This window comes from Oculina patagonica, chromosome 3, assembly GCF_052425735.1.
Source record: "Oculina patagonica isolate OP01 chromosome 3, crgOcupat, whole genome shotgun sequence".
Classification (NCBI taxonomy): Eukaryota; Metazoa; Cnidaria; class Anthozoa; order Scleractinia; family Oculinidae; genus Oculina; species Oculina patagonica.
Window position 1 is genome coordinate 14,529,546 of NC_135760.1, and position 20,936 is coordinate 14,550,481.

The 20,936-nt window shown below is 40.8% G+C and overlaps 2 protein-coding genes across 2 annotated transcripts; both read right to left on the reverse strand.

Annotated features, from left to right (window-relative positions):
• Positions 1-1,299: 1,299 nt before the first annotated feature.
• LOC144646818 (bile salt hydrolase/transferase-like) lies at positions 1,300-6,245 on the reverse strand. Its single transcript, XM_078506507.1, has 2 exons — positions 6,119-6,245; positions 1,300-2,997 (listed from the first exon to the last, which is right to left on the reverse strand). The coding sequence occupies exon 2, from the start codon at positions 2,973-2,975 to the stop codon at positions 1,857-1,859; it is 1,119 nt and encodes a 372-aa protein (XP_078362633.1). The 5' UTR covers positions 2,976-2,997; positions 6,119-6,245; the 3' UTR covers positions 1,300-1,856.
• A 1,508-nt stretch (positions 6,246-7,753) lies between these two features.
• LOC144645662 (penicillin V acylase-like) lies at positions 7,754-11,366 on the reverse strand. The gene is made up of 2 exons (XM_078505216.1): positions 11,282-11,366; positions 7,754-9,537 (listed from the first exon to the last, which is right to left on the reverse strand). Exon 2 carries the CDS (start codon positions 9,518-9,520, stop codon positions 8,393-8,395), a length of 1,128 nt encoding a protein of 375 aa, XP_078361342.1. The 5' UTR covers positions 9,521-9,537; positions 11,282-11,366; the 3' UTR covers positions 7,754-8,392.
• Positions 11,367-20,936: the final 9,570 nt, after the last annotated feature.

Here is a 20,936-nt window from a genome sequence, read left to right on the forward strand (position 1 = left end):
TCAAGGCCGTCACATTACCGGGTCACAGACAAGCGCTACGGGATCAGGGGATATGATAATTACGAAAAATACATTACCTTTATCAGCTTATATCGTTCCGTTTCCGCAGTTATGCAAAGTTGACGATGTAATGATTTAGCTAAGCGTACTTTCTTCTAAAACGCGAGCATTAAAGTCTACCCTGCCTAGCTGTCGGAATTAGCGCGGCTAGAGAAAAATCGCAGGCGAAGCCTAAGGCGAAGCCCCCGTGCGAATCTCGACTCCTCCCCAATTCAATCGCGCCTTCGCAGCTCTTTGCATCGCCCTAAACAAAACACTCGCACTCGGTCGCGAATCTCGCCAACTACGCAAGCTACGGGTATATAAACAAAAACCTCCTCGGAGACGAAATACAAATCTAAAATCATTTTAAAGAACATCTAGTTATCAAGTTTGAAGACGGAAAACTTGCCCTTCAACAAAAATACAAAGAAAACAAACGAATCCTGCCTTTCACTACACAATACCGCCCACCGATAAAAACAATAAAATAAAATGAATAATTATGATTCAAGTCAACAGAGCTGAATAAAGATGCCGACACAGCAACACGGTCACTGCGACATGTCCCTGGTTTAATAATTCTTTTGCTTGTGTCACTACACGTTGTCTGTTTGTAATTACTACTGGTTGCTATGATGATTTCATTTCATTTGTACATGTTAAAGAGAAATGTTAATTTGAATAAGAGATAAAAGTTGCGAACAGCATTTTGCGTCATGTGTTGTTTTCGATTTTCTTCTCTGGTTTCTCGTTCGCCCAGCCAAACTGTTCAGTTTACAAGAAGAAACGAATGTCATATGGTTACTTTAAAACTACATTATTTGGAGATTTAGATCTTTAAATGGAGTATTGAGAGAACGAAAAGAACGAAAAGAAAAGGAAATGAGAGGCGTACTATATAGCCGGGGGTTAAGACAGGTTGAGTTTTCTGCCGGCCCAATCCCCCACTCGGGGGGCAAGGAACTAAGTACTAGTTTTCTGTCAGTTACTTAATCACCATTTCACGATTTATTATGTTACTTTTGCATTGTACTATATTACCTTCAAAACTAGAGTAACTTACAAAATATCGTTAACGGATCAGTAGACAAACACCAAGGATAATATTAAAACTGAAGGAACAAGGACGGTTAAAACGGGGGAATATCATTAGAAAGAGCTTCATGTCATTTGTATTTGAAAAGATTACCCGCATTAGCCTCCATCGCAAGCTAGTTCCAGTCCAATACCGAGAATACGAATAAGGCCTATTACAGTACCATATTTCAGTGTTTGTTTTGTCGTCATCCACGTCCGGTTACATTTCGAAACACCACTAACATGCATATTACCATTATGTTAGCTGGGCAAGCTCCCGTAAGCGGCCATCTATCCCCTACACCTCTAGTGGCCGCTTACAAGAACCATTCTCGTAAGCGGCCAGCTCCAGTTGCGGACACTTTTTTCGCGTCCCGAGGGTGTCCGCTTATAAGAGCTTCGACTGTAATGAAGATTAGAACTGGTGAAACAACTATGCCTTATGCACGTTTACAATGCTTTCGCAGTACACTGGTTTTGCATCATTACTGGTCAGTTCCATAAGCAAGTCGATAAATTCTTTACCGAAGCTTTTTCTGCAAGTGCCCCTTGACACTTACGACAATTTACCTAAACCCATGTGAATGAAAACATGTTCCCTAAAATAAGCATACACACACGAAAACTCGAAAATTGGGTAAGACAACGGAAACGGTTCAGTTCACACGCTAAGCTTATTTAGCTAAGCTAGTTCTTTTGACGTTCTTTTAATTCGTTGCCCAGACTAAAAGAGTTCCTTACAGTTCAGTGCGTGCATTAGCAGGTTTGAGCTCATCTGTGACGTCAACAAATCCACCAATAGGCGATCCAACTTTAAATTTGAGCAGTTGGCCAGGCGTCACTTTGTCGAGGTGAATCACACGAATGGTGAGGTCTTCATAGGAGCGGAAGTACATCGCCTTGTTGTTGAGGTCCTTAACCACGATCCAAGAGGTGTAGTCAGAGAAGTCTTCATGATCATGGGAAGCAGCCACTCCGCGGGGAATGTCAACAGTGTTCATGATGTGAAACGCCAGATTAACGGCCTGTTCAGCGGTCTTGACTGGATCAGAAAAGTGCACCATAGCAGCAGCACGCACCAGTCTTGATGGAGGGGTAATGTCTCCAGGCAACCCGAGGAGTCCACTTCCTTGGCCTGTAGCGTTGAACTGATCTTTTCCCAAAACCAAAGGATCGTGGTTAAACTTGGAGAGCTGAACATAGTTACGGAGGTTCAGCATGTGGAAGTCATAGGGCGGGGAGTTGGTCATGATACCAATGTTGTTGTCATACACCTTTCGACCCTGGTCGGTGAACTCAATGATGATGCCATCACCAGTTTTGTCCATGATGGAGTAGTGTAGCTCAAAGGCGTGTTCAAAGTCTCCCTTTTTCAGCGTTTGTTCCCATACCAGTGGGAACGAGTCCTCCTTTAGAGCTTCTCGCATTTCTTGGACAGTCTTGAAGTTCCCCAGAATCCATACTGGAAACTCTAGTGAGGACACGCTTGATCCACATTTATGTTCTGGGACGTCTTGATATTTGGCAAAGCCAGGAAAAAGGAGAGCACCTACGGAGAGCCCAGCTTCATTTTGGCCGTCAGAACCAATGGGCAAGTTCCAAGCGTCAAGGTATGCGATGCTGTGTTGATTTTGCCACGTCAAAGGTTTAGTATCTTGAACACAGTGTTCTGGCAGAAGTGCAGTATGGGAATGCCCTTTTGGTTCCACGATGACGTAAGACAGCAGATCGATTATAAACTCCATGCTCCGGCCGACGACTACCGTGTTATCCTCGGCGGTCACTCGGATCTCCGTGCAGGCTTTCGTGGCCAGGAAGAGATGAAGCAGTATCTGGACAACGACAAGTAGCTTCATGTTCGACAAGTCAAGTGAAAAGCTAAGAGAAAAAAACAAATTTAATGATTTTTCTTTAGTCGATTCTCTTGTTTTTTTAAAAAAAAAAAAAAAAAACACAAATGACATTAACCTGGGCACCAAGCGGGTAAAGGAAAAGAGGACAACCAAGGAAAACGAGGCGAAGAACAGTGGAAAAGGAACGAGCTGAGCTGGGACTCGCATCAAGGGCCCCAGCAGCAGCCGTGGCCAAGAACAGGGACACCCATTCTACTGTTACCAGGAGCCTGGCAAGTAATTTGAAACAATCCCTCTCTATCATTCCCTTTCCTTCATCCAGGCAATTTCAAGGGTATGGTAAAAGGTGGCCTGTTTTAAGCCAATCAACATGCGTGACCTTTATTGCCCTACTGACAAAAAGGAAAAAAAAAAACGCAACCCAGATCACGAACCGGCTGATTCATTAACAACAACGTGGCATTTAATCGAAGTATTGTCAGACTGAATTGTGTGAAGAGACAAATTAAAAAACGAGTAGGAATTCAAACAGTGCTTAACCAGCGTCGGAAATATTTATTCTAGTGGATTACATAGAGGATAATACGTGGTTGCGCGCCGCGGAGATATGAAATTTATTACGATGTTTTTGACAATTTTCCGAAGATTTCCTACCATTTTCCGAAGATTTTCAAAATGTTGTCCGAAGAACGTACAAATGATTCCGAACATTGTCCGCGGATTGCCGAAGATTGCCGAGGAAGATCCGAAGATGTCTCGACTTAATATCGACAAACTTTTGCTCATTGAGCATTGAAAAATTGCAAACTCTGCGAGCTGATTAGTTAAAAATGATATCACACGTGTGCGGATACCAATATATACCACTGCAATTTATATAAGTAAATGTTTAATCGTATTTATAACAAAATTCTCGATTTTGATTGGTTCCGCGCGCGGCTGCGCGGGCCTATTTGTCGCGTATTCTTTCTTGCTGTTTTCCTGCTTTTTGAACAACCAATTGAATTTACCTTTGACTTTTCCTTACAGAAAAGGTTTTCAAAGACTTCCTAACCTCGAATTTTGTTGTTTATACGATTAATTAGTAAGTGGACCTCGTGTCGTACAATTCAGAGAGTTATCGTGCTCATAATTTCAAATCAGTCTGCTGCGCGCTCTGTCGATTTTGAAATTACTGGCCCGATTACTCTCTGAATTGTACTCCACTCAGTCTAATTACTATTACTTACAATGCTGCCCACAAAAGCGCCTCCTCCTAATGATCACCGCAACCGAAGCAGTAAAAATTTAAAGAGCGCCGCGTCACTCATAACGAGTAAATACGGTGCTATCAAGTGTATTAATAAATGCCTTAGATCGATTGAATGGCTGATTCCCTCTATAGTTCGCGCCTGCAGGGAATCACGGTAGTTGTATTCATCAAACCACGCGCGAGACTCAGCAACGATGCACGCTGCTGAGTCTCGCGCGTGGTTTGATGAATACAACTACCGTGATTCCCTGCAGGCGCGCGCTATAGAGGGAATCGGGTATTAAAGATTCGGGCTAATGAAAGCTTTTTAGGTGCAAAGGTCTTTGTATTTAATGTCTGCCTCATTCGCATAAGCGCTTTAGTTTCTGATCATTTTTTTATATTGAAAGAGCATAACACGATTAACTTTTGCTATAAATTGCCTGATGTATTAAATACTTTCTTTGACGCGGTTTTGAAAACTCAAGATTTTACAAAGAATGTATGAGCTTATCATAGCGCTTTTGCTTCCAGAAATTGTGCAGCTTTTAAAAGCTAATATGTTCTTTAATTTTACACGTAAAGAGCCGAAAATGTCGGCGGTTATTAAGTTTCACAAGCTTTTTAAACTTCTGGAGTTATTTTGGATAAAGCTAACCTACCATGCAGTCGTTCTTAGGTGCGATCATGTTACACTCTTGATGATCGCCCCTAAGAACGACTGCGTGGGAGGCTTGGATACAGCAGGATGCCTTCACTACGCAAAGTCGTTTGCTAATGGGGCAAAATTTAAACAATGACGTCAGCAAAGATCGCCCAATAAACGGCTTTTAACCTGCCGGAAACCCTGCCTCCCTCGAATTTACTTAGACTGATGGGTGTGACTACAATGGTTCGACACCAAATATTTCTACAATGGAGAGCGAAGAAAAGTTTATTCACACGATTACAAATTATTGATCGACTTCTAGACTGACAATTAGAGTCTCGTAATTCAACACTTTCCGGCTATGTACATATCTCGTTCATCACAGCAAGTACCGTATTTTTAGCCTGCAAGATGTAGTCAAAAACTGATCTGAATGATGTCTAATAAAACTAGAGGATACCTAAATACCACTCGAGCTAAGGACTCGAGCTTGGGACTTAGATTTTTTTATTCCGGGTTTGCTTGAGGTTAGCTTTCACTCCGGTTTCCTTGAGGTTAGCTTTCACTCCGGTTGGCTTTCGCCTTAGTTTGCTTGCGGTTAGCTTTCGCCTTAATTAGTTTGCTTGCGGTTAGCATTTATTTGTTAGTTGGGGTAATACTATATATATTTATAATATATAGTGTAAAATCTACAGTAATATCATAGTAACAAGGACTAACATAACTAACACTAACATAACTGCTGTCTTGAGTCCCCAACTAGAATCTTGAGCTCAAGTCCTTGCGCGCTCGATTCATAGCTCGAGTCCTGGCATTGACTTGACTTTAGTTTAAACTACGACTCTGTCACGGCTGATTTAAGTTTATTTTATTAAGTTTTGCCAAATACTCGATATGAAATTTAATGTTTGCAAAGAAATTACTTCTATGGGTCCTAATGACAAATTCATAGCTTCATTGCAACTAAATGTGTTTCCCTGGCGTTATAATTTAAAGTTACAAGCAGACGAGATTAACTTTGAAAACTGGTCCGCCGGACCATATTTCAAAAACCCATATCGCAATCCGTTTCAATCTTCGTCACTTTTGGCCATCCGTACCTTCTTTTGTATTTGCTGTGTTATTGAAATGTTCCTTCACTGTTTCAAGAGGTTATTTTTTATATTTCTTCGAATTTGATGGTCGTTTCCCATGCCTAAATTTAGCTAAAATCCGTGACACGGTCCCTTTACTGAACGTAACCGGCCAGTTTATTTTAAGACATACCTTAGGTGATGACTGTATCTGAGAGCAGGTGACTTTATAAAGTTAAAACTGCCAGAAATGGACTCCTGCACTGCACAGTGACGAAACTGAACACTGTTAGACCTGAGCTGATTATTTTAGAATTTATACCTGATCTGGTGATAACAGAACGTGCTGCTTTGCACGTAATTTAGTGAAGCCAACAATAAAAGGTCTAGGCACCACTGCTATGCAGTTGACCTTTAAAGTGATTTTGATGGCAATGCCAAATCTCTATTGTCGTTCACTGCAATTAGAAACAACGGGCGGGCTGAAAAATCCCACGCAAAATTTCCACGCAGCATATTGCATGCTATTATTGTACACATTTTCCCACTTTAAATTTGTTTAGAGTGGTTTTACTCAGACTTAACAATTAGATACTATTAGACACTATATATGAGTCTTATTATTTTCTTTAGACTAGTTTTTTTTAGCTATTTTAGTATCATTGTAAATTGTTCCACGGATCAAGGCCGTCACATTACCGGGTCACAGACAAGCGCTACGGGATCAGGGGATATGATAATTACGAAAAATACATTACCTTTATCAGCTTATATCGTTCCGTTCCCGCAGTTATGCAAAGTTGACGATGTAATGATTTAGCTAAGCGTACTTTCTTTAAAAACGCGAGTATTAAAGTCTGCCCTGCCTAGCTGTCGGAATTAGCGCGGCTAGAGAAAAATCGCAGGCGAAGCCTAAGGCGAAGCCCCCGTGCGAATCTCGACTCCTCCCCAATTCAATCGCACCTTCGCAGCTCTTTGCATCGCCCTAAACAAAACACTCGCACTCGGTCGCGAATCTCGCCAACTACGCAAGCTACGGGTATATAAACAAAAACCTCCTCGGAGACGAAATACAAATCTAAAATCATTTTAAAGAACATCTAGTTATTAAGTTTGAAGACGGAAAACTTGCCCTTCAACAAAAATACAAAGAAAACAAACGAATCCTGCCTTTCACTACACAATACCGCCCACCGATAAAAACAATAAAATAAAATGAATAATTATGATTCAAGTCAACAGAGCTGAATAAAGATGCCGACACAGCAACACGGTCACTGCGACATGTCCCTGGTTTAATAATTCTTTTGCTTGTGTCACTACACGTTGTCTGTTTGTAATTACTACTGGTTGCTATGATGATTTCATTTCATTTGTACATGTTAAAGAGAAATGTTAATTTGAATAAGAGATAAAAGTTGCGAACAGCATTTTGCTTCATGTGTTGTTTTCGATTTTCTTCTCTGGTTTCTCGTTCGCCCGGGGCCCAGCCAAACTGTTCAGTTTACAAGAAGAAACGAATGTCATATGGTTACTTTAAAACTACATTATTTGGAGATTTAGATCTTTAAATGGAGTATTGAGAGAACGAAAAGAACGAAAAGAAAAGGAAATGAGAGGCGTACTATATAGCCGGGGGTTAAGACAGGTTGAGTTTTCTGCCGGCCCAATCCCTCACTCGGGGGGCAAGGAACTAAGTACTAGTTTTCTGCCAGTTACTTAATCACCATTTCACGATTTATTATGTCACTTTTGCATTGTACTATATTACCTTCAAAACTTGAGTAACTTACAAAATATCGTTCACGGATAGACAAACACCAAGGATAACTTAAAGTATTAAAACTGAAGGAACAAGGACGGTTAAAACCGGAAAAGATTAGGATGGATAACGAACGAAGAGCTTGCAAAACTTAGAACTTTTTTTTGTTTCACTAACACGCACCGTAAATCCGTGACAAGTATGAGACAAAAGAAAAAAAGGGGACAGCTCTGTCCCCTTATTTTCTCTTGGTAAGACTGTTTCTCGTGACGTCACCAGTCTCCAAAGTAGGCCTCTGTTGACCCAAGCTGTAATATCAACAGAACAACTGAACAAATTCACTACACATCAAGTTTTATTCCAACACCCTACGACTGCGATTAATGAAGATTAGAACTGGTGAAACAACTATGCCTTATGCACGTTTACAATGCTTTCGCAGTACACTAGTTTTGCATCATTACTGGTCAGTTCCATAACCAAGTCGATAAATTCTTTAACGAAGCTTTTTCTGCAAGTGCCCCTTGACACTTACGACAATTTACCTAAACCCATGTGAATGAAAACATGTTCCCTAAAATAAGCATACACACACGAAAACTCGAAAATTGGGTAAGACAACGGAAACGGTTCAGTTCACTCGCTAAGCTTATTTCTAGTTCTTTTGACGTTCTTTTAATTCGTTGCCCAGGCTAAGAGAGTTCCTTACAGTTCGGTGCGTGCATTAGCAGGTTTGAGCTCATCTGTGACGTCAACAAATCCACCAATAGGCGATCCAACTTTAAATTTGAGCAGTTGGCCAGGCGTCACTTTGTCCAGGTGAATCACACGAATGGTGAGGTCTTCATAGGAGCGGAAGTACATCGCCTTGTTGTTGAGGTCCTTAACCACGATCCAAGAGGTGTAGTCAGAGAAGTCTTCATGATCATGGGAAGCAGCCACTCCGCGGGGAATGTCAACAGTGTTCATGATGTGAAACGCCAGATTAACGGCCTGTTCAGCAGTCTTGACTGGATCAGAAAAGTGCACCATAGCAGCAGCACGCACCAGTCTCGATGGAGGTGTCAGGTCTCCAGGCAACCCGAGGAGTCCACTTCCTTGACCAATGGGTTTAAATTGATCTTTGCCCAGAACCAAAGGATCGTGGGCAAACTTGGAAAGGTGAACGTAGTTGCGGAGGTTCAACATGTGGAAGTCATAGGGTGGGGAGTTGGTCATGACACCAACGGTGTTGTTATGTACTTTTCTTCCCTGGTTGGTGAACTCAATGATGATGCCGTCACCAGTTTTGTCCATAATTGAGTAGTGTAGTTCGAAGGAATAGTCATGAAGGTCTCCCTTTGTCACCTTTTGTTCCCATACCAGTGGAAACGAGTCCTTCTTTAGAGCATCACGCACTTCCTTGACAGTCTTGAAGTTCCCCAGAATCCATAATGGAAACTCTAACGAGGACACGCTTGTTCCACACTTTTTTACTGGGACGTCTTGATATTTGGTAAAGCCGGGAAGAAGGAGAGCACTCACGGAGAGTCCAGCTCCATTTTGTCCGTCAGAAGCAACGTTGGGCAGCTCTAAACCATCAAGGTATGCGATGCTGTGTTTATTTTGCCACATCATTGGCTGTGGATGTCGAGCACATTGCTCTGGCAGAAGTGCAGTATGGGAATGCCCTTTTGGTTCCACGATGACGTAAGACATCAGATCGATCAAAAACTCCAAGCTCCTGCCGACGACTACCGAGTTATCCTCGGCGGTCACTCGGATCTCCGTGCAGGCTTTCGTGGCCGCAAGAAAGAGATGAACAAGTACTGGAACGATGACAAGGAACTTCATTTCTTTAATGATGCAGACTGCCGAAAAAAAATATAAAACAAAGCCATATCATTTTGAAGTTCCAGTACAAAAACAAAAGTGTCACTGTACGGCAAATTAAGGGGGTAAGAGCTCCGCCCCGAGCTCTTACCCCCTTACCTTTTTATATACCATTTTGCCAGAAATTGTACCCCTTTCGTATACCTTTTAATGAAAAAAGGTACCCCTTTCATATACCTGAAAGTCATGGTATAGACTTAAAATATGACGTTTACTTGTCATTTGCATCTGTTCGAAATATTTTAATTAAAGGCCCTTTCAAAAACCTAAATGACAGATTTCCATACCCTTTCGTATACCTAAACTTGTAAAATCCCTTCCCTTTTTTTGTATACCTGAAGCCTGAAAAAGGTACCCCTTTCTGGCGGAGCCTCCCCGTATAGGCCATTATAGGGAGTAAAAATTGTTAATGTTCTAAAATGACGCTAAATGGCGGTATAAAACTGCTCCGACGTTTCGGCAATACTGCCTTCTTCAGGGTGGCACGAAGAAATAACGAGTCCGTTATTTGTAACGGACTCGTTATTTCTTCGTGCCACCCTGAAGAAGGCAGTATTGCCGAAACGTCGGAGCAGTTTTATACCGCCATTTAGCGTCATTTTAGAACATTAACAATTTTTTCTAGCATAAAAGACGCTACGCAGTTTTCAACCATTATAGGTAGTACCCCCCCCCCCCCCCCCTGGGCTAGTTGCGCTTTCCATTCGTACAAAGAAACCAGTTCCGGTAAAAAATTCAAATGAAACGATCCTTCCCACTGACGAAATCACTGGAAAATCTTTAGAAAAATGGAACACTTTAATTGTACGTATTTCTCTGTTCTCGGAATGTCACTGTACCATTTTTCTTTTTCGCACTATTACCATGCTCCTCGATGAAAAACACGGCTGTTCCGGTGGGAAGGGAAATGTAACGGTCCTTTCACTGGAAAGTTTTCAAATGGTATACGATCGGCGCGCGTGACAATTCTTGTGGCTCGCTTCGTTACGTGACACCATCTAGTAGCTATATAGTCTGTGTATTCCGGCTATCTCTAGCGAACAAAAGGTTGGATTTAAGATCTATAGCGCTCTTCTGAATAGTTCAACTCTTCTTGATCAATATATAATAGTTTGGATTGGCTAAGTTCTTTGATTTAACAAGAATTTACTGAGATGAAAAAAGTTCACGCCGCCCGTCATTTAGTGTTAAGATCTTGACGGGCTGCCGGTCATTTAGCCACAGCGAATTTTAATTTAAAACCATGCCACTACGTAACAAATTAGGGAGGAAATTTGGTTGAAACTGACTTAACGTAAATAAATGTACATGTGGTCTAAAATATTTTAGAACTCATCCGTTTAAATATACTTATTGAATGTGACTACAACGTCATTGAGATTTGGGCAAATTATGGAAAGCAAAGAAATGAGTCTATTCGAAGCGTTTGACAAATACTAAATTGATTGATAATCACTTCGACTACAAGGCTGAAAACCAGAGTCTTGCAATTTCCATTTGTATATTAAAACTCGTTCATCGCAGTCCTGAAGTTTCAACAAGATATAGTGGACTAAATCTCGGAAACTAAACGTACGAAATCCCGGACGGAAGTAGTAGGTGCTACGTGTACCAAGAAAAAATTAAGTATGATAAAATTTAAAACTTATAAGGATGATGTTTGAATAAGAAATTAAAATCTGTGACACTTACTGTACGTTACCGATCAGTCTGTTAACATACCTGAGCTTTCACTGCACAATGCTAAGCTGAACACTGTTGGAACTGATGGAGTGATTACTGACCGTGCTTCTCGTCACGTAATTCGATGAAGCCAACAATGGAAGGTCAATCTTAACTTTAGTCTTCAAATACTGGGGAGCGATACTAAAATAAGGAACAGGGAAAAAGGAACGGGGAACGGGGAAAGGAAAGTAAGGAACGGGAAACGGAGAACAGGGGAATGGGAACGGGGAAACGAAAGAACGTAGGAACATGGAACCGAGAACGGAGAACCGGAGTCTAGGAACGAGTGGTAGGTGGTTCTTGTCCATTCTCGTCCCCAGAGCCGCTTGTCCCTTTTAGCCGGCTGAGCCTGGGGCACGAGGAACAAATGGCTCTGGGGACACATGATTTGATTGGCTAGATGTTCATCAAAGGAAATTTAAATTTTGCAAATCAAATCAACCGTTTTAAATTCCCTTTGTTGTTACTACGGTTGATCTGATTGGCTAGATTTAAATTATTTTTGTTAAAAATCTAGCTAATCAAATCATGTGTCCCAGAGCCACTTGTTCCTCGTGCCCCAGGTTCAGCCGGCTAAAAGATGGACAAGCGGCTCTGGGGACGAGAATTGTTCTTGTCATTAAAATTCAAAATGGTGGACGGGAAAACTCTTCTGCGAAAAGGAAAGCACAGCAATAGCAAATAATACCTAAATGTAATAAGGTAAAAAATTAAAAGCTTTTTGGGCAGCCTCTGTGTAACTTTCAAATGATGAAGGGACTGCATTCAACTATTAAACACCTTTTATTAAGGACAACTTTATAAGTCATGTCTCTTATCCAATTAACCATAAACATTCATAAATCGATTGGCCGGAAGCCGACCTACCAACTTCTTGCAGAATTATTTGCACTTTCAAAGTTCCAAAGATGACGTTAATTTTATTTACGTGTATACAAGGCTAACCTATTTTTTTTAAGGTGGCTCGTACCAGTTTTCAGGTTTTTGACTGTGCGACGTTTGGAAGAAAATGGCCAAAAAAATAATTAAAGATCGTAATAAAATTTTTGTATAATTAAATTACCCATTGCGTTGTTGATCCAAAATACCAATATTTACGTCATCAGTGGTTACCATGGCAACGGTAGGCAATGATTTTTTGGACCCTTTTTCAGCTTCCAGTGCTTATATCTTGAAAACTAACTCGATGACCCCCATTTTTTTTCTCGTGAAAACTTTAAGCATATGAAAAAGAAACTGTATAATTATTTTAAAAAAATTCTACGAAGCGGATTTTTTGCAAATGCAAAAAAGAGCAATTTGTAAGTAATTAAAAATTCCTTTCGTAGAATTTTTTTAGATTTTTTCCCGCGTTTCCTTTACATAAAAGGAAAATATTAGGGCAATAAAAAATAGGGGTCACGAGTTAGTTTTCTTGCTAAAGCCTTCGCGAACTCAATAATTCCCACGCGCGTTTCCGCGCACTTTAAATTTTTGATTTTAAAAGTTTGGTATTTACTCATGCTCAGTTCTGGCTACCGCTGATCTTTGCGGGCACATACGCGCGCAACACGCGTGGACTTCCCCTCGCTTTGTCTGCGAAACTTTTCGGATCAGGATTTCATGGGATTTAGCCAGTTTCAGTTAGCGCCAGTTGTGCCTCTTAGGTCTTACTTTTTAGTATTTCTTTGTCTGAATAATCATGTGTTTGACAGTGAACTCAAATAAGCTGAAACGAAAAAAGTGGAATAGTCCATTTTACAGTTGCCTTCCAAGTAACCTGGCCTTTGAATAGTAGCGAGGCTGGAGGTGACCTTGCATTGATACAAACCTCCCTGCTTTATTATGTAAATGAAAACTAGTTAGCATCAGAACAACATGATTTACACAACAAAAGCAGTGAGGTCTGTATCAAAACAAGGTCACCTCCAGCCTCACTTCCATTCAAAGGCCAGGTCACTGAACAGACAACTGTAAAATGGTCTATTGAGTCACGATCTCCGACAAGATCGATCGTAGCACATACGAATTTGCTTTTGTAACTCGAGCAGTGAGATCCGAAAACATTTTGACTGTCGAACATTAAGTTGACTTAAAATGTTCTTGTTGAAAAAACTTCAGTTAAACGCGGAATTTTTTCTTTAAATGAAGAAAAGCAACCTCGCACTCGGCCGCCATGTTTGTTTTCCTTTTCAAATCTCGCGCGTGACTCGTGGGTATGAAGCGTGACGCGCGCGCTAGTCACCAGACTTCCCACGCAAGAAAAACCGGTACGAGCCACCTTAAGTTACTTTCTCTGAGTGGTTAGAACTGTACGAATACGAATAGCGCGCGTGGGAACTTTGATTTCACCATAACCACAGGGACACCAAGTTTTGTGTTTTGTTCATCTCGCATCTAATTGGCTTTCTCTGCCGTTCACGCTCTCGTTGCTTACGGATTAACTAAAGTTTCTTTTGGGTTGCTAAGGTTGCAATTTTTGTTGCAACAAAATTGCTGATTGTTTGATTGTACTGGATTATTAACTCGATCGACTGTTACCATTTAGAAACTGCGAAGTGCGACATCTATACATCTTTTATCAATAATTGTAGTGCTCTTTTCTTGAAACTTGCTGAAAGGTATGCAAATTGAAACATAGTATTCAATCCAAAACGATATTAAATAAAGTTTTAATGGTAACGGACTTAATCAATTCCCTCGTCCAAAATACCGCTCTCGTTACTTACGGATTAACTAAAGTTACTTGTGGGTTGCTAAGGTTGCAATGTCTTGCAAAACAAATAAAGTGTTGTTATTTCTGATTGTTAGATTGTACTGGATTATTAACTCGATCAACTGTTACCATTAAGAAACTGCGAAGTGTGGCATCTACACATCTTTTATCAATAACTGTTGTCCTCTTAATTTGTTGGGCTCTTTTATGTTGAAAGGCATGCAAATTGAAACATAGTATTCCAGGACGATAAAGTTTTAATTGTAACGGACTTAATCATTTCCCTCGTGCAAAATAGGCCGGGGAAGAAAGCTGTTATGGAAACAGTTGTTATGTTTCGTGCTACATTCAGTGGTCAGTAATGAAGCGTAACATCTATTAATAGTTAGCATTAAAACATAAATAACATTACTCCCTATAACCTTCTTATTGTAAAGGACAACAGCGGAGAAAACTAAGGTAAAATAAAATACAGAATTGATGATTTAACACATTTCTAGGGTAAATGGTGTTTTCCCGGGAAAAATTTACACCTCTGCTTTAACGGCAGGACATTCTCAGGGGTCCGTCCGGGAGTCCAAGACATCAAAACGTCAAAAATAATGACTTATCATGATTGTATCTATATATTCTACCCTGCAACCACGCACTGCAGTAGAATTGGCGTTGCCTGTAGTGTAACGATCTGCCTGACAGCAACGTTTAAAACTAAGCTATAGTTAATACAGCCACGCACTGTACCATTTTGGCGTTAAGTTAGAAATGGGTTCTGCTGTCTCTTCTTCACCTAAGACCGTAAGCCTCAAGCAAGAAGTGGCGTTGCCTGCAGTACAAGGTGTTTCTTCACCTGAGCTCGTGTGCGGAAAGGATGAACGAGTGCAAGTCAATCCAATGACTTCTCCTCCATACAAATGGATTTGCTTTTTGTCAATAATAAGCATTAAAGGTGTTCCGTATTCAGGAACTGGATTCAAGATCCATCTCCCAGACGTCAATCGTACTGCCATTGTGACTAGTGGTCATGTGACATACCGTGGCAAAGATGGAGATTTGGCTTTCAACATCACCGTAAAGTTCCCAGGAGAAGCCCCGATTGATGTTGGATCTGTAGACCTCTATGTACCAGATGAATACAAGTCAGGCGATAGAAACTACGACTATGGCCTTATTCTCCTTCCACAAACTAAGACCAGCAATTCTGACGATGGATTCGGTTGGTCGGCGATTGTACCAGATGGAGAGCTGAACAACCGTCTTGTGACCGTTTATGGATATCCCGATGACAAAAAGCCAAGAGGAACCATGTGGACCACAGGTGGAAAAATCACGGGCCACGATAATAACTTGATTGTCTACAAGATTGATACGAACAGCGGAGAAAGTGGGGGCCCTGTGTACACATGGTACGGTGGGTATTGGACCGTTCTCGGTATTCACAGCGACACCGTTAGCCGCGGAGTATGTCCAAATGCTGCTGTACGATTCACAGCCCAGATGATTCGCCGTTTTAAGTGTTTTATGAAGGAGTTGAAGTTAACATCGTTGAAGTCTGTAGAATTCACCGAAGTCTACCTTCGATGTAACGGCAATGGAGTATCTAATCATTCACCCGCTGGAGGTGGAACTGTCAACTGCCATGTCGGACCACCCTCGTGTTGGGAGAGCTTCTACATATACCCTGTGGAAGTTGCTCCTTCGTTGGCCCTCCATGGTATCACGAAAGTGGTGATAGAAAGTGCACAGTTCAGCAATGTGATCATCCGCATGAACAGCAAGGGTATAAATCAATTTGAGGGGACTGGAGAAGGCGAGGTGAACTGCCAGCATACTCCGCCAAGTACCTGGGAGTCGTATTTTTGCAAAAAAGAAGCGAATGGTGGCTACTCGTTTCGAAGTGTTCAGTTTTCTAACTGCTATATTCGCTTAGACGGGCGCGGAGTTCATTCATATTCAACTACTGGCGGCGGCACAGTCAACTGCCAGTGGTATGATCCAAATACACCAAATACACCAACAACATGGGAAAGTTTTTCCTTAATTGAGGTTCCACCGCCTACAACTTGTGACTGTGACAAGTGATGACGATTTTATATTAGCATGTATGGATTTATATCCTTAAGTAAACATGAACCTTAGGTTTATTGACACTGTTAGGTATTTCTAGCAGGCAGGGCTGTTAAAAAGTGCTAGCATTGAGTATTCTGATTTACATTAGAAAATCCTCGTGTTTCTGTTTCAATGATATGAGCTGACTAAGTCCAAGGTAGGCTGACACATGTACATATTGAACACTAGTATTGGTTGTTGACCCTTTCTTGTGGAAAACATGGGTTAACATAGCTTATGCTGATTCAACTCGTATTTCGGTTTTATTTAATATTGGCCGACTGAGTGAAAGCAGGCTTAGACATGAACTTATACACTTTTTGATTTTGTATCTGTTTTTACTTTGTTTTGAGGAAATTCATGTCCGTTTTTGTTGTGACTTTTATGTGAGGGTAGCAAAGGGGGGGAGGGGGGGGGGATAATGATGCCATTTCCCGCACAAATGTTTACCAAATTCGCGTGTCACGTATACTTGATACAGCAGAATTCACGGATCGCGTGTCTTTTCTAGCTATTTTCACGCATCACGGTCTAATTTTTACCCTATTTTCACGCGTCACGGTCTAATTTTTGCCGTTTTCACGTGTCACGCATAAACCGTTTGCCACCCTCTTATGTACATGTAAGATTATGCATTATACTTTTAGGTTTAATAGTACTTCGAACAGCTAACGGATCTTTATCGTTTAAAGTTTGATTTTTTATGTTCACTGCTTCGTGTTTTGGACTGGACAATTTGCCAGTTTATTTGATCCAGAAAGTTTTGCCAGTATTAATTGCTTTTACTGTTGTTGTTGAAAGAGTGTTATTTAGCCTATTTAGTCCGTGATATTTAGCCACATATAACTTTTTGTCGTTTTTACTCCTTTTTAAAAAGTGTTAAGAAAACCCAACATTTGTAGTCCTTTTGAGTTTAACAACAAAACCAGAGCTTGAACATTGTAACTTTTGAGTTCCAACTAAGGATACCTTTTTGCAGTCACTCAGTAGACCTCTCAGTTACTAAGTGTACAACAAAGTTGCCACGTCTTGACACTTGTAATATATTCTGCATCTTTTCTTACAAAACGATGTTCTAAATAAAATATACTGCTGGGTCCAAGTCCTGTATTTTCCTTGACGTTCCAAGAAGAGATTCAATTGACCGCAGTCGATCCATGGTACCATTCCGCAGTGTATCCATGAATGTTCCCAGAGATTTGAGTTTTTCCCAGTTGTTTTTAGTGCATTTTTCCCTCATAGGTGCTATACTCGTTATAATAAATTAATGCTCGTGTTTATTAACGCTGGTGGGTCTTTCAATGAATATAATGTGAAGGAATACAGGGAGCAGAGAAGTCAAATTTTACCTTTTGCGCGTTATTTCAAAACAAAAACAGCAACCAGAACAACATAACAACAAGCTTTATTTGCATGACTATAAATCTATGTTTAGAAGGCGTTTGTCTCTCTTCCCAGCGGGTGCGTGACAGTGGGGATTAGGAAGAGATTACAATTAAGCCAAAAATATCTTCTGTTAAAAACAAATAATACGTATGGAACAAAGAAAGCAGTTTTTGTTATTACAACGGGAAAAAATAAAGAACAGAGGAAAGCAGCCGACATTGCGACATTGCACTTTCAATGTTCCCAAGTTAACATTTATTTTATTTACGTCTATACAAAGCTAACCTATCATTTTAACTCGGAAATGAGTTAGAGTGAGCAAAGTGAATTTCATTCCTTCCCTCAATTCCTGTGAAACATAGGCACGCAATGCGTGCAAGTGTTTTACGGCCTCTAGAGAATTAGACCTGTTCTCTGATTTCCTACACTTCTAGTTAAATTACATAATATCAACATGCTTAATTACCAGCCGAAATATTGTATTAATGTCAGTTTTCTTAAAATAGACCAAAACTCCTACAAAGATATTATTATTTTGCCTAACCTTCAAAAAGGCAAAAAGGAAATATAAAAACAAAGAAAACAATTTGCAACGGATGAAAACTCTATCTCTTGGCCTTTCGGCCTGCTCTTGATTAGCAGCTAGATGACATTCAAACTAAGTGAAGTAGCTGAAGTGTGCAAAGTATAACATAATTTGTTTTGGCAATTTCGATTCTTACTTCATAATAATTTTTCCAAGTTTAGTGGCTTTTAGCCACTTTGATTATTAACCTTCTCCAAGTGATTCTGTGCGCGGGAACTTTGATTACACCATAACCACAGGGACACTAAGTTTTGTGCTTTATTCATCTCGCATCTAATTGGCTTTCTCTCCCGTTCAGTTACGGATTAACTAAAGTTACTTGTGGGTTGCTAAGGTTGCAATGTCTTGCAAAACAAATAAAGTGTTGTTACTGCTGATTGTTAGACTGTACTCGATTGTTTGCTCAATCGACTGTTACCATTAAGAAACTGCGAAGTGTGACATCTACACATCTTTTGTTAATAACTGTTGTCCATTTAATTTTTTGTGCTCTTTTCTGTTGAAAGGCATGCAAATTGAAACATAGTATTCCAGAACGATATTAAATAAAGTTTTAATTGTAACGGACTTATATAATCATTTCCCTCGTCCAAAATAACGGAGGCGAAAGCTGTTATGGAAACAGTTGTTATGTTTCATGTTGCATTCAGTGGTCTGTAATGAAGCGTAACATCTATTAATACATGTAATATATAGCATTGAAGTATTAAATAAAGAGAAAGAAAACTAGGGTAAAATGGTTACAGAGATCTGACTCTAGCGTGAATGGTGTCAAAGTATTTTATTTCCACCGATGTAAAACTACGTGGGAAAAAAATTACACCTCCACTTTAACAGCAGGACATAGTCAGGGCTCCGTCCGGGAGTCCACGCGTGACATCAAAACGTCACAAATAATTACGTATCATGATTGTATCTATATATTCTACCCTACAACCACGCACTGCAGTAGAATTGGCGTTGCCTGCAGTGTTCTGCCTGAAGCAACGTTTAAAAACTATCAATACTAAGCTACAGTTGATAGCCACCCACTGTACCATTTTGGCGTTAAGTTAGAAATGGGTTCTGCTGTCTCTTCTTCACCTAAGACCGTGAGCCTCAAGCAAGAAGTGGCTTTGCCTGCAGTACAAGGTGTTTCTTCACCTGACGTAGTATGCGGTAAGGATGAACGAGTGAAAGTAGATCCGATGACTTCTCCTCCATACAAATGGATTTGCTTTCTGACAGTATATAGTGGTACTGAGGTGGCCGGTTACGCAAGTGGATTCAAGATCCATATTCCTGAAGTTGGTCGTACTGCCATTGTGACTAGCGGCCATGTGACGTACATGAATGGAGCGTTGGCTACCAAGATCACTGTAGAGTTCCCAGGCCGGAAAACCCGGATTGAAGTTGAATCTAAAGACCTCTACGCTTCACCTGAATATATCGCCTCACGTAGTAAAGACTACGACTATGGCCTTATTCTCCTTCCAGGAGCTGGCAATTCTGACGATGGCTTCGGTTGGTCAGCCATTGTACCGGATGGAAAGCTAAATAACCGTGTTGTAACCAACTGTGGGTATCCAGGTGACAAAAAACCAAAAGGAACTATGTGGATCACAGGCGGAGAAATCACGAGCTACACAACCAACAGAATTTTCTACGCGAATGATACTTTCGGGGGACAAAGTGGGAGCCCTGTGTACACATGGTACGGTGGGTACTGGACCGTTCTCGGCATTCACAGGGGCTCCACTGGCGGAGAATGTCCTAATAATGCTGTACGATTCACTATCCAGATGATTCACCGTTTTCTCGAACGTATGAATGGCTTGACAAAAAAGTCGCTGAGGTCTGCAACTACAGCATTCCCCGATGTCTATCTTCGTTGCGACGGCCAAGGAGTAACAAGCTACTCATCCGTCGGAGGTGGGACTGTCAACTGCCAGTATACACCACCCGGGCCTTGGGAGACATTTTACATATACCCGGTTGAAATGATCCCTTCATTGGCTCTTGAAAGTTTTACCTACAACATAAAAGTCGTGATAGAAAGTGTAGCGTTCAAGAATGTGTTTATTCGCCTAGACAGCCTGGGTATGAGTGCATGGGAGAGTGCTGGAGGAGGCAAGGTCAATTGCCAATTTACTGCAAACACCTGGGAAACATTTTTCTTTGAACAAGTGTGTACGACTCCTTCGAGCGTCGCGTTTCGAAGTTTCCAGTTTCCTAACTGCTATATTCGCTTAGACGGGCAAGGCGTTAATTCATATTCATCCACTGGGGGTGGTATAGTCAACTGCCAGTGGTATAGTGACCCATCTTTGTCACCACCTTCAGCTGGAGCGTGGGAAAGTTTTTACGTGGAGAATGTAGCATAACCTCAGACTGTGACATGTAATTGCGATTTAAAGGGACACTGTCACGGATTTAAGCTGATTTTTTAACCGCGAAAATCTATAATTCTGTCACAGGAAACCTAAAACTAATAATCCATTTTTATTAAAAATTGCTATATTAGAGCACTGAAACTGTTAACGAGCATCTTTGGCTGCGGATGGCTCGGATGGAAACGGATTGCAATTTGAAAACGTTATGCAAACGTTTTCAAATTGTTTCCGCGCGTCTTCGAAATATCGATATTTATAGCCGTAGCTTGATTTCTGTCCGCAAATTAAGGTTGTATGTTCCTTAGATGTTCAAAGATAAGGTTTATTTAGGGTTATTTCATGATTGACACATTTTCTTTTGTTATTCAACAACCTTTATTTAACATACAACCCTGATGAATATTAACTAACTGTACGTCGGTATTAATCCATATGGTCGACTGTACGTCGGTATTAATCCATAACGTCGGTATTAATCCATATACATCCCTCGGGCCTACGGCCCTC